At 37.1% G+C, this 17,508-nt stretch overlaps 2 protein-coding genes across 2 annotated transcripts in view; one reads left to right on the top strand and one right to left on the bottom strand.

The window, feature by feature from the left end:
• Positions 1–10: 10 nt before the first annotated feature.
• On the top strand, positions 11–4,529 carry LOC127805758 (uncharacterized). Its single transcript, XM_052342520.1, has 3 exons — positions 11–176; positions 281–544; positions 4,034–4,529. Exons 1-3 carry the CDS (start codon positions 140–142, stop codon positions 4,249–4,251), a joined length of 519 nt encoding a protein of 172 aa, XP_052198480.1. The 5' UTR covers positions 11–139; the 3' UTR covers positions 4,252–4,529.
• Positions 4,530–5,256: 727 nt separating this feature from the next.
• Positions 5,257–17,508, bottom strand: part of LOC127805757 (serine/threonine-protein kinase 1) — a 44,902-nt gene continuing 32,650 nt past the window's right edge. The window contains exons 12-18 of the mRNA XM_052342519.1: positions 17,244–17,378; positions 16,994–17,144; positions 10,724–10,874; positions 8,178–8,376; positions 6,243–6,443; positions 6,073–6,158; positions 5,257–5,626 (exon numbers count right to left, since the gene is read on the bottom strand). Coding sequence (XP_052198479.1) covers positions 5,527–5,626; positions 6,073–6,158; positions 6,243–6,443; positions 8,178–8,376; positions 10,724–10,874; positions 16,994–17,144; positions 17,244–17,378 — 1,023 coding nt within the window. The 3' untranslated portion in view covers positions 5,257–5,526. The remainder of the gene's footprint in view (positions 5,627–6,072; positions 6,159–6,242; positions 6,444–8,177; positions 8,377–10,723; positions 10,875–16,993; positions 17,145–17,243; positions 17,379–17,508) is intronic.

Raw genomic sequence — 17,508 nt, forward strand, 5'->3', positions numbered from 1 at the left:
AAAATTTAGGATAAATAAATATCGTTATTCACGGTTAGGGTTTAGAGCGTGAGAATTGGCGATCTCATCGGCTCTGCGATGAATCATTGGAACCAGTAGACACAACGAGCAATCGATCAGTGGAAGAACAACCTTGGGAATGAATCAGCCGGTCCAGAAGAACACTCTCTACGTTGGTAGGCTTCCATTTTTGCTTAATACTGTATTGATTTTAAGCTTGTATGTGCGATCAATGGCGAGTATATGATGAGGGTTAATTTGATGGATGGGAAGAAAATAGGGGGTTTGGCGGAGGAGGTGAACGAGGCAATACTCCATGCTGCGTTCATTCCGTTTGGAGAGATCAAAGACGTGAAGACGCCTCTGGATCAGGCCACTCAGAAGCACCGGTCCTTCGGCTTCGTTACCTTTCTCGAGAAGGAGGACGCCGTCGCCGCCATGGACAACATGGACGGCGCCGAACTCTACGGCCGCGTCCTCACCGTCAACTACGCCCTCCCTGAGCGCATCAAGGGAGGCGAGCAGGGTTGGGCCGCTCAGCCAAGTACGTGTTCGGCGACCCCTCTCAAATCCCTAATCTTACTGTTTGTTTGTGTGAACATCTGTTGAGAAAACCCATGCTTTCAAGGCACTGTTGATATTTTTGACGACGAGAGAGGTCGATTGAATGTGTCTGGATGGAAAAATGTCTCTTTTTCTCATGCATGGGCTAAAGAGACATTTTACAATACCAGCATATTCAATCAGCCTCTCAATCCGTCAATTCTTCTTATTATCCGAGGAATAATGATTTTTTATCTGAAATTGTGGGCTAAATTGGGGGACGACTAGATGAAATGACCTCTTTTTTGGCCCACAATTTTGGGCAAAACAGTATTATTACTTGGATAATGATACTTTTGACGACAAGTGAGGCCCCGATTGAATATGCCGAGACAGAAAAATGTCTCTTTTGTCTATGCATGGGATTATATGAACTACATCCAAGTGGGGCAAGTGGGTGAAATGACCACCCTGCCCCAGTTGGGAAAAATGACCTCATTTCGGCCCACAATTTTGAGCAAAATATCAGTGTTCTTATCTTGGGGGGGGGGGGGGGGGAACGGAAAGTATTTTCTCTTTTTTTTTTTTTTTATTTCAGAGAGTATTGGATGGAAACTAATATAAGAAAATGTTTTTTCTTTGGTAGAGTAGTGAAAATAGATGGAACGGGAAAGTAGCTAACTACAAATGACAAGTACTACTCATCATAGCTATGCAATATCTAATCTTTACTAGTCTCTATGTGTATAATCTTGATACAAGTTTACTAATAAATGAGAAGTACTGTGATATCTTTTGTCTCTGAATTGATGAAATAGAAGAAAGCATCATAGAGGAAGAATGACTTTGCAAAAGTAATTCTTAAGACAAACAGTAAATGAATGGATAGATAAAGTTTCATTAGGGGTCAACTTGGGTTTTCTTAAAATTATTAAAGTTAATGTTGTCAACACATAAAAATAAAAGTTTTTCACCCGTTGTCTTGCATCCATCTTCCCTCAATTTGGGAGAGACAAAAAATAAGGCTTCAAAAAAGAATGGATGAAGAGTGTTCACTTCTATTTTCATTTCGTTCCATTATTGTTGTCTCTCCTGAGGAAGGAGAAACCCCTGCAACTGTTTCTATTCCATTCTCTCTCCCAAACACACTGTAAGGCTGACAACTCTATCTAACTGTGGGAGAGCCTAATGGAATACAAGTGGAAATTGATGGAAGGGTGTTTGTGAGAGACAATAATAATGACATGAATTGGAAATAGAACGTAGACACTTCATACCATTCCTTCCCAAGCTATCATCTTTTTTTTTTTTTTTCTTTTTCTTTTTTCTTGTTTGTCTTGAATTGAGATTAATAGAAGAAGAATATGATATGCAAACTGATAAAATTGGCCGAATGGGCGAAATGTTCATTCTGCCCGTGCATCAGTTTTCACAATTGTAGTGTGCATTGTGATAACCATTGCTTGGGCAGAATGGCATTTTGCCCTTTCAGCACATGCATTCAGACAATTTTATTGGCTTTTATGTCAATGTTCCAAATAGAATGTAAACAGGTGAATGTTTTATTTGTATTTTGATAAGATTAACCTAAACAATTTCATAAAAATTTAAATGTATGTTTACTGTTAAATTTTGCTGACCCCACATTCTAGGATAAAGGCTTGATATATTGTCATCAAATTTTCTTATCAGCTCCAAAATTTTCTTCTATCTCCTATTAACATTCTTCTATTTCATGAATTTAGAGACAAGACTTCATGGCATTTTTTATTTAGTAGTAAATTTGTATCACAATTAAGTACAGGTTGAGATGGGTTAATATTATTTAACTATATATCTATTAAGTGGATGTAATTATCATTTGTTGTTTAATCATTTTCATTGCATCAGTTTTCACTACTCTTCCAAGCAAGGAGAAGATATTCATATTTTACATTGCTTTTCATCTCTTACACTCCCTAAACAAGATGAAAATATTTTACATTCCTTTCCATTACGGGCCAAGCAAAGCTTTAGTTTTTTTAATATATTAAATCCTCTATTTCTTTCATATTGAGGAATTTTAGGATTACAAGTGCCTTACATATGATAAGGCCATAAATAGAGGCATCTAATGAGTTAGAATTTATGTAGCTAACCTCACATAGTGGAATTAAGGCTTGATATGATGTTGAGGAGATTTAGGGTTTAGAATATTGGAAAGACTCTTCCAGTGCCACTTTATTTTTCGGATTGGTAGAGATGGGAAGTTATAAATTTTATCAATGCAAATTGGAATGCAGTAACAATTATGACACTTGGACAATGGACTCTGAAATCTAGACTGTTATGCAACTGGTAGACTGTCAGAAGGGGCAAAAATAATTGAGGTAGAAATATTTTGGGGGGCATTTTATTGAGCTTCCAATTTTAGCTATAAGTTTCAATTTTGATTTTCACTTTTTTGTGTTTAAATTTTATTTTCTGTAAAAATGAAAATTTAATATGTTTGATAACTTTGGCGTGCTTTTAGTTTTAGTCCTTGATGTTTTGTTTTTTCTTCATTTCTCTTCCTCCACTCCACTGCTGGTGGAGCCTGGCAACTCTCTCCAGCATGAAGGTTGCCAATGATGGAAGGGGAGCGGTGGGGAAGAAAATGAAAATTGTGGAAATATTTTGTTTGGCCTTTTCATTCTTCTATAAATTTTAATTTTTCTTTTTCACATCTTAGAAAATAAAGAGAAGTAACCAAACTCTATTTTCTGTTTTTATTTCAAGATAGTGAAAACAAAAACCAAAAAAGAAAAAAGAAAATGGAAGTCCTAACAAACGAGGCCAATATCTGGCATATCAAAAGTTATATATTGAAGAAGATAGTCTAAGTCTCTTATATATAATTAATGAAATATCATTTATGACTTGTTTACTATCCATTATTTCCTCATAATTCATTTGTAATCAGATTAATGGGGTTCAGTATCGTTTGATGGCAAGCCTTTAGTCTGCTTTTTTGTGAGATTAGTATTAAAGCTCATAGGAGTCGAGCTCAAGTGAAAAGATTGCAGATTGCTAATACAATTAATTTATGACTTCCAAGAGTTAAAGAGTTGAAATGTGGAAAGTTTAGAGAAGGTAAAAGAGGATATGGAAATTGTGGATCAGGGAAATATGACAACACTCTTGTTTTTAGGCATCAAAAATGTCTTGTTTAGAAAATTTAAAATAAATTTTCGTTAATTGGGAAGTAGATCAATAAAATGCTGGTTTGATCTGATTGCTCTGGAAAGGGTTGTTTAAATGGTCTTCTGGTGTGTTTGAATTAATGGTTAGAACTCGACTTCTTAAACCTGAAACCTTTTAGCAACCAATGCGTTAAAAGCTCTGATATGCTAGGCAACATTACAAACAAATTAGCTAGCTACTATGCCAAAATTGAAATGGGTCTCATTTCTCTTAACATTGCTATCTGTAAATGAACTCAAAATGGTTTTGCTTCTTATCAAAATTTCAGTTTGGGCTGATGCCGACACATGGTTTGAGAGGCAGCAACAAGAAGAAGAAATGAAGCGTATTCAAGCAGAGAATCAGGCTGCCATGCAGGCAGCAGAGGAGTTGCACAGGAAGAAAATGGCACAAGAGCGAGAAGGGGAGAAGGAAGAAGATACAGAGACCAACAATGACCCGATGGCGAGGGCTGAAGCCGAGGTTTTGAACCAGAATGGTTCTTAGCAATCATCTTTTGGAGAAACAACAATGAATTCCTGTGAATGGAAGAAATCTCGGAAGTGTATTACGGGCAACCGTGTTTCTTGTAACCCATTTCTTCAAATGTTTCTCCAATGATATCTGTGTTGTAGATTTGGCTATGTGGTGTGGTGTAGCCATTGAAGTTCTCATACAATTAAGCCATGAGAATGGGACATGACAAGTTTTGGAGAGGGATACAGATTCATTCACTGTTTAGAAGATTTCAGATGACTCACAAGGCTTCATTTCATTTTAGTGTGCTTCTGTTTGTTTTGAAGTCCAACATTACGTGATCCATTGCACATGTTTCCTTACTTAAAAAGGCCTGAATGTCACGAATCAATCAAAATTACAGAAAGTATAAATTAGTGTATGCATAACATAAACTCGCCCATAAGACTTGCGAGGGCCATGACAGGCACATACCAAACTTTTCAGCTCTCCAGAGCATTCCTATATAGATTTGTCCAGTAATATCTGCTAGTCATGGGGGTTAAAGGTCAAAACAATCTAGGATTATCTAGTTCTTTTAGCCTCATGGGAGGTTAAAGGTCAAGAATCGTCGCCTTTTGGAATCTATTATGGAGGTGAAAGACTATATTATAACCCCTCATTAAAGTCTCTCTATAGAGCCTTGATAGCTTTCCATGGTCCATTTGTGATAGCAGTGTCCATAGACATATCAAAAGGTGACAGGCTATTTTTATTTTTATTTTTTAATAACATAAAGTATTCGGACCTTCAGGTTGACTAATTTCCATGAACCTGCAAATCACCCCATCGATATGAGCTAAAGTAAAACTCCAATATCTGATAAGCTAAGCTTCGGAACAACCACAAGGGACACAATGCCTGCACAAACTCCACTATATACCTTGATGAGCGGAGCATCACATCAACAACTCCAATACACGTGATAAGCTAGCTAAAAAATGCCTTTCACAAGCTGTTAGGAAACTCGAACTTGTACCAGGCAACTCCAAAATCGTGGCAAAAAAACCAGCATAAGGGGAAGTGTGAAGGGCCAACTTAACACCAAGAGAAGCTCACAACCAAACAGAAGAGCAAGATTGTGTAAAGACAAAGCAACTAGCCATATCCTAATGCCTTGCCAAATTGTCAAAGATCTACAAAATTTATATCAGCATTTAACATACTAAAATAAATTACACAACACTACATACAAGATAAAATGTGAGCAAAAATGAGAGCAATGCTAATGTACAGCAATCGAGCATGAGGTCCACTACTACATATCTACAATCGTAGAATAGTTCGAATTGTATCACAAAGGTTTTGAATGGTTTGTTGCTCTTGCACCGCTTGCACTTCCTGAAGTGGCATCTCTTCATAACACCTGCAACAAGAGTCGAAGAACAGGACGTATGATAAATGGATTTATAGTCTATCAAATATATAGCAATTACTAATATAGCATGCATGTCGAGGCAAAGGAAACCGCAATCATAATGCTAGTGCAGGTGCAAAAAATGTTACCGGTGTGGATTTTCAACTGGTTTTTTCATGTACATGAGTGGAAAACGACACCCTCTTCTGTGTTTGAAAATTGATAAAAGGACAGTTCTGAGAGAGGGCCTATTCTCAAGAGGCTAATTTTATATGGTTTTCAAAATTTAATTAATTATATCATAACCTCCTGGCTTTATAGATTCTACTTGCGTGAGAGGTCAGAAGCCACGAACTATAGACGTAGCTATGAATATGGCTGACTTCGTACCAAGAAAGGAGAGAAGAAAAACAGAAAAGGAAAACAGCTCGTGAGTGGGCATTAGAAAGCCATACATTCTGTGGTAGGCCAAAGCCTGGGTGAGATTCAGCAGCGTAGAACTTGATGTGAGCCTTTGGTACACACTTGGAGGAAGGGGAACCTGCGTGATGTCAAGTAGTAAAAGTGAGCTCAAATATATTGGTGTGTGTGTGTTTGCGTGTGTGGAGAGAGAGAGAGAGAGAACCTCATTCTGTCCCCTTCTGCCCTTTTTGGACTGCCCATCACTGGTAAAAAGTTCTTGCACAGCTTCAACACCTATGGATCCACCTTTATCTCGCTGCCATCCCCCAGGAACATTGTCCGATAACAGTGCAATGGGTGATATATCAGTTGCCCTCAAGAATGGAATGGGGACTGTATTACCAGCAGCATATATTGACCAAAGCTACAACAGAGATTACCCAAGTAAAAAGGCACATAAAATTGGCCATAAATATAAGAATCGTGAACAACAATTAAGGGGGGAAAAACAAACTGATTAAAGAGATAAATATTGAAGCTATCAAGATCACAAGACAACCCAGTTATATTGAAGCTTTGCTCTAATGACATCAATGAACTAGTGTTAATCATTCTAGATTGTGAGCCAAACATTTGGACAACAACAACAACAACAACAACAACAACAACATATCCAACCGTTATCCCACTATGTGGGGTTGGCTACATGAATTCTAGACTTCTATGTGAGTTACATCCCAACAGATAGTATGTCTAGAATTCATATTTGGATCCGACTAGGTTTTACGCTGGCTGTCGGCTACCTAACACAACCCTCCTCCTTTATCCGAGCTTGGGACCGGCAGTGGATAATACATTTGGACATGTATTTGAAATTGGAAAGACATAAAAACCAAGGTAGTTTGATCAATGAAGTCATGCAACAAAGATTAATAAAAGTTAATTTGGGAAATTGTTGCTTTTGATACATACACTAGAAAACTCTATTAAAGTGAAGAAGGATTGCACAATCCAGCACTGCAGGAGATGCATATCTTGTCAGATTGCCCAATTAAATAATTACAACCTCAGTGTAGTTCAACAACATATCATGTCATTTACTTGGTGGTATTTTGATAATATCCCAAGCCTTTTCATTTTTACATGTCAACATATCAGGCATTAATCCCATGATATCCCACTAGATGGGATCAGCTGCATAGATTTTAGCAGTGTTCTAAAAGGTGGCTGCCGTGATTCAGGCCAAATCGGCACCTAGGCCGGGCCCAATTAATCAGAGGCCCGATCGGCGCCTAGCCGCCTGGGTCACACGCGGCTTGGGCCAATTATCATTCCCTCTCTCTCTCTCTCATTGTTACTCTCTCTCGCCGCTTTCCCGTTCACTCTTTCTCATCGGACTCATCACCGCTGTCGATCTCGTCGTTTGTCTCTCTCTCTCTCACTGCCAATCAGACCGTTCTCTCCCTGCCGGTTCTCGCTCTTCTTCCTCCGGTACATATGGCCATCTTCCTCCTTGCTAAAATTATAAAAAAAAAAAAAAAAAAAAAAATTCCCTAGGCGCTAGGCCCCCATCTGGCGCCTAGCGCGTTTTAGAACACTGGATTTTAGTTTGGCAAATGGCACTATCTATGGCCATATCTTTTGTCAGACCATTATAATGCATATCATGCCTAAGTCATCAAAAAATATATATGATCGTCATATCATGAATTGCACCTTATTCTAACCAAGCCAAGTTTGGTAGCACAACATTCATATTGTCAATTGAATTCTACGAGTCATATTGATAATACAAATCCATGCAAAAGAATAGTGTGACAAAATTTTACATCGAATGCCCTTCCTAACACAGCCCTCTAGCAAGGGATGATGAGATGAAGTTCTAACACCATTTTCATATAAAAAGGTTCTATGAAATAATTGATATGGTCATGGTCATGTTCCATCACGTAGTTAATAATGTGAAACCATCTTGTATAATATGGAAACACTACTGTATATATATTCTTTTTATATACGATATGTCAATTTTTTTTTTTGTTTTCCATTCTATCCACTTTCCTTCTAAAAGCATCTAGTGGAGTACCACACCTGATCAGCTTGATGTTTGTTAACTCTTATCATTTAAAGCAATGAGATGGTAGGGAGTAACATTTACCTTATCCAATGCTTTCTTACTAACGGTTTCATTTTTAAATGAGCTCTTGCCAATACCACCAACATTTCCAGTCTGTGCTTGAGAAACGCTATTTATGTTAAAGTTTGATTCTGGAGGAGAGACTTGAATGGTCTGTGAAATAGGTTGAGATTCTCTGATCGGAAAGCTGTCTGCATCCATCCTGACTGCATTTTGATCCCTGACAGACATTCTTATGAGATTGGTGCACACATAAAACATACACAAAAATAGATCCTCTTGTTCATAAATAATAAGGGAATATGGAAGGCATAAGAAAGCCACCTTAGATGAAAAATCTATGTAAGCACCCTTGTCTGGAAAACCGGATTATACATATTCAGAAAAGCATAATCCCTACTAAGAAAATACAGACATTGGTAGCTACCATCGAAGCTAGTAATCTCAATCCACATTCCACACCCTATTATTGGTGAGATTGGTGCGCACACAGAAGAAAATGAAAAGGGAAACCCAGTGCACTACCATTGTAGGTCTATGTAGGGTCAGTGTATGTAGAAGTACCTACATGCAAAAAGATCATTTCCATGGTTTGATCTCCTAAATCCTAAAAAGCCCAAAGAATCAGTGGATATGAGTTTGACAAGGAAACAAAAACAAAAGCAGAAACAAGATAAGATAATTTGAAAACAAAAAAAAGAAGAAGATACAAATATGGCAAGGATGCAACAATAACAAGCCTTAACCTATTAGGTGGGATCGGCTATATGAATTCTAGTTTTGTCAATCATCTCTATCCTTGACATTTTCTGTAAAGTCATCATATTTCATCTCATGCCAAGAGTTATCCACCAAATTTATATTGGTTTTCCCAAATCATTTCTGCTACAAACTTTTTTCCATCTCATCCACTCTCCTCATAGGTATGTCCATTGGTCTTCTTTTTTTAACATGTTCAAACCATTTTAAACACTTTATGCAAATCTTAACTTCAACAGGCTTCAATCCAACCCTATTAGGGGCAACTCCATTTCTAATTTTATCTTCATTTTTCTTTGTTTTTATGTATATGGTTGCACATCTACCATAATTTGCACATATTGCATGTTGGTACTTAACAACCCAGCATTCTATTTCATTCGATGAAACTAGTCTCAACCATCCAATAAAACTTTCCATTTAGATTTACAGAGATTCTACAACTGCATAAAATGATAGAAACATTGTCAATTATAACTACCCAACATTCATTTTGTGGGTAATCTCCTCAATAATCTTCCATCTTTTCGAATAACTGATGTAAGATATCTGAACTGATTTTTCTTAAAATAATTTAATTTTCAAGTTTCACTACATCATCATCAAAACTTCTATTCTCAAGAAACTTAGGTTGCGTTCTCTTTGTTGTTTTCAAGTCATTTTTAGTTTTCAATTTTCTAAAATAATGAAAACACGTTCTCTTTACTGTTTTTAAAAATATATTTTTGAAAACAAAAAAAAAAAATTATAAAGAAAACTCAAAACAACAAAAAGTTGTTTTGAGTGTTTTCATTCAAAACAAACTCAAAACTCAAAACATATTTATTTATTTATTTATTCATATTTTATTATTATAATGAAAAAAATATTACAGAATTCATTAACTTTAAAATGTAGATTTTTTTAATAATTTATAAACATCAAATATTTTTAATTTACTGAATAATCAAATTTATTGAATAAAATATCATTAAAAAATTATTTTTAAAATTTCAAAGAGAACGCGTTTTCTAATTTTCTGTTTTGAGAAATAGTTTTTCAAAATGAAAAAGAGAACGCGTTTTTAATTTTTTAAAAATAAACTATCAAAATAGAAAACTGAAAATGAATTCAAAATTCAAAACTAAAAATTGAAAAGTAAAGAGAACGTAGCCTTACATTCTATATATTTGGTTTTCAACACGCTCAACTTGATGCATTTGGATTCTAAAGTATCCTCAATAACTAAAGAAAGTTTGAAATTTTCAAAAAAAAAACAGATGGATGACAACAAAATATCAAGAATGGATAATGGATTCTTTTTTTTTGGCTAGACCATTGAAATGAAATTTTACTTGTTCAAGCATATGTCACGAACCTTGGGTTCGTGATAGGTTAAAGAGGAATTGGGGAAGAAATCAGAATTGTAGGAGGGGGAAATGGGGGAGAAATCAGTAGAAAGGGAGAGAGTAATAGAGAGAAACGAGAGGGAGAATTGGTGAGAAATGTAGAGAGGAAAATAGAGATTCAATATCAATTTTTCAGCATACCCTCTCTTCTTACAATGGGCCTTTTTATAGGCCTTAGCTAGCTCCCTAACTAATTTCTAACAGCACCCATGTGCTCCTAACAAACACCCAAATATCTCCTAACAAACTAATATAACTAATTACATTATTGCCCTTCTAATTACCCTTAGTACATGACAGCATAATCAGTTTACAACATGCATGCAACCAAGAAGAATGCAAAAGCATCTAAGCTGACAAAAAATGAAGAAGATCAAAGAATCTAAAAGCAATATAAATATTTTATGGTAAAGAAAGTACCAGGGGTCAATTGATTTATCTCCTGAGCCACTGAAAGGGGCTGCTTCGACATTCCAAGGACCTGGTGAGGCTCCCATTGCATTGCGCGTGGGTGCTTCAGTTGATGCTTTATCTTTCTCAACTCCATGAACTATTACAGTCCCAAAATCTCCTGATACATGTAAATGGAGTACAAATCACCAACTGTATTCACAATAAAAGATCATGATATACTTTTTTTATTTTTCAGCACCATATTATGTTATTCACCAAAAAATTGCCTCAAATAATCTGTCCAGAGACACATTTTTTAGTAAACATAAAAATTGTGTATAAAAACCAGAAAGATCATTCAAAAAAATATGAGATAGGCTTTTTGCATATGAAATTGCCATGCTTTATTCTTTGGATTCACAAGGACAAGTTAAATACCTCATATTAAAGCCACAGTGCAAAAGAGATGGGAAGTAGGAGAGTCTAGTACAAAAGTATAGGCAGGAAACCAAAAGGTCCACTAAACCAAATACAAAAATAAGATCATAAAAAAAACTACACAACTGATAACAAACAAAATAAAGTATCCATCCTCAACCACCAAAAAGGAGATGAGAAAATAAGACCCTTTCAATAGAAAATCGAACTCTCAACATTCCCAGGTGCTCTTCTTTCTTTCAGGGAAAATGAACCACCACAAACATAAATCCAAGGTCAAACAAACTGAATTCTGACAGCCAAACCAGCTATCTACCTCCAAGAAGACAAAAGATCCCCAATGTAGCAGGCAAACATTTTGTAATCCTAGAATAGAGTAAACAAATCCCATACATCTTGCTTGAGCCACTAAACATCAAAAGAGAAGATGGTCCATAGATTTCACAATACTCTTACACATATTAGCATAAAACCAAGATTATCTGCCTCTTACCTCCTCCAGAGGCCAATGATAGAATGGGACCAAGGGGTACATACACAACCACATGCACAAAAAAAGAAAGAGAGAGAGAGAGGCAACCTTAGTAGGGCATTCAAAAGTTATGGAAATCCATACGCTCTCCCAGTTGCAAAAGGTGCTACAAAAATAAGGAACAGAAAAAGCGCCCCCCCAAGTGTGATGGGTGCCATTACCCATCTGTCCACACCCTGACCAGTCAACTGATTATCATGAAGCAAGTTGTTGACAGCTGAGTGAGACTCCATTTACCAATCCTGGAAGTTGCATCTAAAGCTTTGAGACCAGACTACTGCAAAGAGAGAGAAGCACCCTGACAAAGCCACCTTTCCATAAACGACCAGCCTAATGCGACCCGGAAGTATCTATTGTCACGACCCTAGGGTTTACTAGGGTTTGAATAGGAAATTGAAGAAGAAAGAACAGAATTGGAGGGAGAAAACAGAACAGAAAGAAGGAGAAATGGAGGAAAGGAAAGGTTTTAGACGCACAGAGGGAGAGAGAAGAGTGGGAGGGAAAACATAATGTTTCATTCAATCCATTCATAGCCCTTATTCTCTAACTTACAGCCTATTTATAGGCTGTTTACAACCATTCAATTATTAACCAACTCAAATAACTACAACTAACAACTCCCGTACAATTACAACTACTGCCCTTGGGGTCATGACATTTCCCCCCTCCTTAAGAGAGTTCTTGTCCCCAAGAACTTGCAGCTGCTGACCCTGTTCTTCATCCAATTCCAGCCTTCAAAATTTGAATTCTCCTTCGCCTTTTCTTGTTCTTTTCTCTTATTTGCCTTGGCCTCTTTTTCTTTCTCCTTCTTGGCTTTATCTGATGAATAAGAGAGGAAACAACATCTCGTCGTTTAGCAGGTATTTCAAGCTCTTTTGAAGTACCGCCTTCATTTTCCTCTACTAGAATCAACACCAACTCCTCTACCTGTTCAGCGGCTAAGAAATCTCCAACAATATCATCTCCTGTGATTTCCTTGGTAGTGCCTAAAAGACCAACAAAATCTTTTGCCACACGTTGACATTCTTTAATTGCTTTTTCATCCTCCTCTTTGGCTCTATTCTATAGATCCTCAAAAATTAGCTTTGTATTATCATCAGGTGTTGGAGTATCCCATTTTTCAAGAGAAACAAACTTGAATTCTTCAAAATCCACAGTAGTTGTGATCATATCCCTTCTCGAATTCACAACATCTTTTACTTCCTCATCTTCCATAGAGATCTCCTTATTAGGATTATCGTTTATTCCCTAAATTTTCTAATCCATTACAGGAAATTCTTCAGCTTCTTGCTGTAAATTGGGGGTAGTTGTAGAAATACCAGTGTTCTACTAGCTACCCTTAAGATAACTTCTGGGCAGCATCCCATGCTTTTTACAAATGGCTTCTAGTGTCAATTCTTGCAGCCTTGCCTTCTCTACCGCTTGTTCCACTATAGTAGGACAAAACATTTTCACCATATGCCTCAACGTATTGCTAAGACCATTAATGAATCTTGATACAAAATAAGACTCGATCAAGGTTGGATGGGAATTGAGCACTAGCGCTTTCAATTCCTAAAATCTGACCTTATAATTCATGAAAGAGTTTCTTGTGTTAGGTTATTGAATTCTTCGTTGCAACTCTCGGTTCCCATCTAATCCTTTGCAAGTAATTCATCCACTTCTTACAGATTGGAGGTTTTGGGTAGGATTCCAACTCCCGCTGGAATGGGTTTTGTAGTGGATCTTGGAAAAAATTTCTCTAGTAAACTGATATGGAATCTCAGTGAAATTAGAATCATTAAGTCATCTAATTTTTTATTGAGATTAGCAGCTTTCTCCTAGAATCTGTTCTCCATCTCCACAATTCCAATCCTTGAAAATTCGCCTCTGAAACAACAATCTATCCTTGCTTCAGAATCGTGCCTTCAAGATCGCCCGGAATCACCCAATCGCCATCCAATTTCCGGAATCACTGTAATTCACTTGTCACTTCCACCAAAATCCTCCTTTGATCACCACTGTTGTCCTTGCTTCAAAATTGTTGCTATGGATACGCCTCGATTTGATACTGCTATGCTATAATCGCTTAGGATTAACCGAGAATCACCTTCTATTTCACTTGCAAAATTTGATTCGAAAGTGATACGATCCACAAATCCGAACCGCTTGTGGAAATCACTTCTAGGCTCTAAATCTCCTGCTTCACCTCCAAGATTCGACCCAAAAGTTGCTTGCCTGTGCTCGCCTACAGATCAACGGTCCTCTGGTTCTACGTTCGGTCTGTTGCAGATTCAAGATTGCTTGGAACACGGTCTCCCCAACCTACACCCACTTCTTACCCAATCACCGGCCAATGGAAGGAGTACCACCGGCTCTGATGTTGCTCCTTGAGTTCACCTGGATTGCCGAAATCGCTGCTTCAGATCCCATACCTAACTGCCAAGCATTGCCAGAATCACCGCTGATGATTGTCGGAATTCACTTGGCCTTACGTTGCTGCATAGAACGCTGGACTTAACTACTAAGAAAATTTGCAGGAATCACGACCAAGAATTGTACCAAGAACTATTGGAAATTACTTTGTAGAGAAGCGCCAAAAATGAATTTCACCTGAATTCTTAGAACAAGAATTGTTGGAATCACAGCCGAGAATTGATCGGCTCTGATACTAATTGTCACAACCCTAGGGTTTACTAGGGTTTGAATAAGAAATTGAAGAAGAAAGAATAGAATTGGAGGGAGAAAATAGAACAGAAAGGAGACATGGAGGAGGAAAGGAAAGGTTTTAGACGCACAAAGGGAGAGAGAAGAGTGGGAGGGAAAACAAAATGTTTCATTCAATCCATTCATAGCCCCTATTCTCTAACCTACAGCCTATTTATAGGCTGTTTACAACCATTCAGTTATTAACCAACTAATCAACTAACACACTAACCAACTCAAGTAACTACAACTAACAACTCCCATACAATTACAACTACTACCCTTGGGGTCATGACATCTATCTCATCCAATGCCTACAAACAACAACTAATCAGACTTGAACCTAGCCCCACTCAACTTTAACCTAAACAAACGTATAAAAACTTCCCACCCCCTCAAGATAGCCCCCCCATAAATCAATTCCATAAGAGAAAAAAACCCAACACATCACTACCACATGTACTAGTAGTCTCCTCCACAAACTATCCTACTCAATGGTAAACCTCCATAACCATTTGCCAAGAAAAGCTTCGGTAAGAAGATCCACTTTCCTAAAACCTAACCTGCCCCTACTCCTTCAAAGATGACCTGCTCCCAGTTTACTAAACAATATCTTCCGCTCACTACCAATACCACTGCAACAGATTCCCTAGCTTACTAATAATAGAAATGGAGCTATAAAAAAGGGAGAAATCCTATTTTTCTCGTTTAAGTTTTAACTTTGAAAAATAGAGTTTTATTATTCTGCTTCACTTTACCTAGTTTTTGGAAACCTGGTGTTGTGTATGTCATGTGAGTAATATATCATATCCATATGCTTGTCTTGTCCATGTATGTGTTTGTAATTGTATCAATATCATTGTTAAGCCACAGTGGTCACCATGGCAAAGGTATCAAGATATACACCAGTTAGATGCACATAAAGAAAATTTAGTGCTACAGATAAGAAGAGCAATATAAAGGTCAGGAAATTCAATAATGGGATAAAGAAACATTTATAGATTTACAATCACCTAAAATCTAGTAAATACATACCATGATATATATACACATCCATAGAAGAGGCTGCACTTGAAGCAATAAAACAGAGTAATATCACCAGAACAGAAAACAGCAAAGAGATTATACAGTAATTTCTTCAATGTCTTTTTGGGAGGACCAACTGACCAAGAAAGCCTTCATTTTTCTGTACACACTGCACAGAGACATGCAATCTTCACCTATCCATTTAGGTACTTACAACATGAATCCAAACAAGAGTTAAGTTCTTAGACCAGAAAAGTTAGCATTCTTTTACATTGAATTCTTTTCTTTTCATGGTTTCTCTGAATGAAAATTGATCTTTTTTGTACTTTTTATTTATATACATTTGTGATTAGAAAAAGATGTATACAAAAGACAGCATCGGAAGGGGGAGACGACCCTGACAAAACCAACCAAGTTCAACCTTGATGACCTATATAAGTCAGAAGGAAGGGCCTTTCAAAAACAGAAAGGTGGGCATTCCTAATAAAAAATATTTGGAAAGAACCTTCCTAAATGACAATTGCACCATGCCTATGTAGGAACCATCGACTCTATACAAAGGTTCCTCTAGAGGAACCCCCCCTCCAATACCAAAAAGAAAAAAAGAAAAAGAACTGGCATCTCTCTTCTAGACACCTTAAGAGGACTTGACCTGATGAGTTCCTTCACAGAAATAGCCTAAAAGGAAAACTAACCATTCCCATTCCTCAATGCACACAAAACAGTAGGCTGACTATTTAAGCAGACTTAACAAAGATCTGTCTCCAAGGTTCCATACATTCCTTTTCAACCTCAAATCTAGAAAGATACATTCTCCAATGCCCAGATATATCTGCCACTACATTCTTTTTTAATAACAAAAAATGATGTCCAACTACATGAGGGTCGCCACTTTGCGAAGTTCAGGAGAGGGTCGTTTTGCACACAGCCTTACCATAAATTTACAAAGAGGTTGTTTTCATAACTCAAACCCGTGATCTACCAGTCACAAAGGAGCAACGTTACCATTGTTAATTACCAAGTCTCAACCCCTCTACTTTTTCAATGGCAAGTCAAAAAAAAAAAAAAAAAGAGATTCAAGCTTTCCCATGGATATTTGAGTTAGTCAAAGGAGATGAATACAAAATATTTATTGAAGTTAACTCAAACAATGATTGTTGACAAATGTTCAAATCATGCCCAAAATTAGGTTTAGCCCAAGTGCCTCAAGCAGCTTTTCTTTTTTTCCATTTTTTTTTTTATTACTATTCTTTTTTACTTTTTGTTTGGTTTCAAGTGCAAGGGCACCCTTAAGCTCTCCTCACCCTACCAATTCATTCAGCCAAGACAACGTCATGCCAGAGCACAATCACAAACCATGACTTCACATTGTAATTCATACAAATAGTTCAGAACCAGTAAATGATATTTTCACCACAATAGATCATCAATGGAAAGAATATGTCAAGGCCACAATGGAGTTGTCTAGTTAACAACTATCTAATAGAGCATCAATCACATCAGGTAATGCAATATAAGAACACTGGTGGCATCCCTTTGGTGCCTCTTTGTTCCAATCATTCATCTAAGAAAAAGAATATAGTATGTGGAGTGGTCAGGACTCAGGAGATTAATACCTTCTCCGGCCAATTCCACAGCATCAGAAATGAACTGATTTTGTGTTGTACCACTCACAACTGACATTCTACTGGTAAGCTGAAGTCCATCATGAGGCCTTGATGGAACAGTATCTCCATATTCTTCGTTGACATTTGGACCTCCCAATGCCTGTTTAAATTAGCAAATAATTCATGCAAGAGAACAAAATATTGAGAGAGAGAGAGAGAGAGAGAGAGAGAGAGCACTGAAACAAGAAATTCCACATACTCCATCTCCTGGCATTAGGGTCCCTGTATCAATATTTTGTTCTTGCAAAACCATAGAGGCTCTAATTTTCCTAGCCTTCTCAATCTTGGGCAGCATTATGGAAGGCCCTGATTGGCATTTCTCAATGAATTTGTGCTAATTTCAAATAAAGAAACAAGAAGCTTAAGTTAGACTTTAAAACTTAGGTATGCAAACCATATATTCATTCAAGATAAGGAAAGGCGCAGCTCATATGTGTAACAACAATAACATACCAAGCCTTATT

The sequence above is a fragment of the Diospyros lotus genome, chromosome 7 (genome assembly GCF_014633365.1).
Source record: "Diospyros lotus cultivar Yz01 chromosome 7, ASM1463336v1, whole genome shotgun sequence".
In the NCBI taxonomy this organism is placed as follows: domain Eukaryota; kingdom Viridiplantae; phylum Streptophyta; class Magnoliopsida; order Ericales; family Ebenaceae; genus Diospyros; species Diospyros lotus.

Excerpts from the sequence above, each read along its gene's own strand:
- LOC127805758 (XM_052342520.1), top strand. The coding sequence starts at position 140 with ATGAATCAGCCGGTCCAGAAGAACACTCTCTACGTTG. Across the intron at positions 177-280 it reads GAAGAACACTCTCTACGTTG|GGGGTTTGGCGGAGGAGGTG; the intron begins GTAGGCTTCCAT and ends GGAAGAAAATAG. Across the intron at positions 545-4,033 it reads GGGTTGGGCCGCTCAGCCAA|TTTGGGCTGATGCCGACACA; the intron begins GTACGTGTTCGG and ends TCAAAATTTCAG.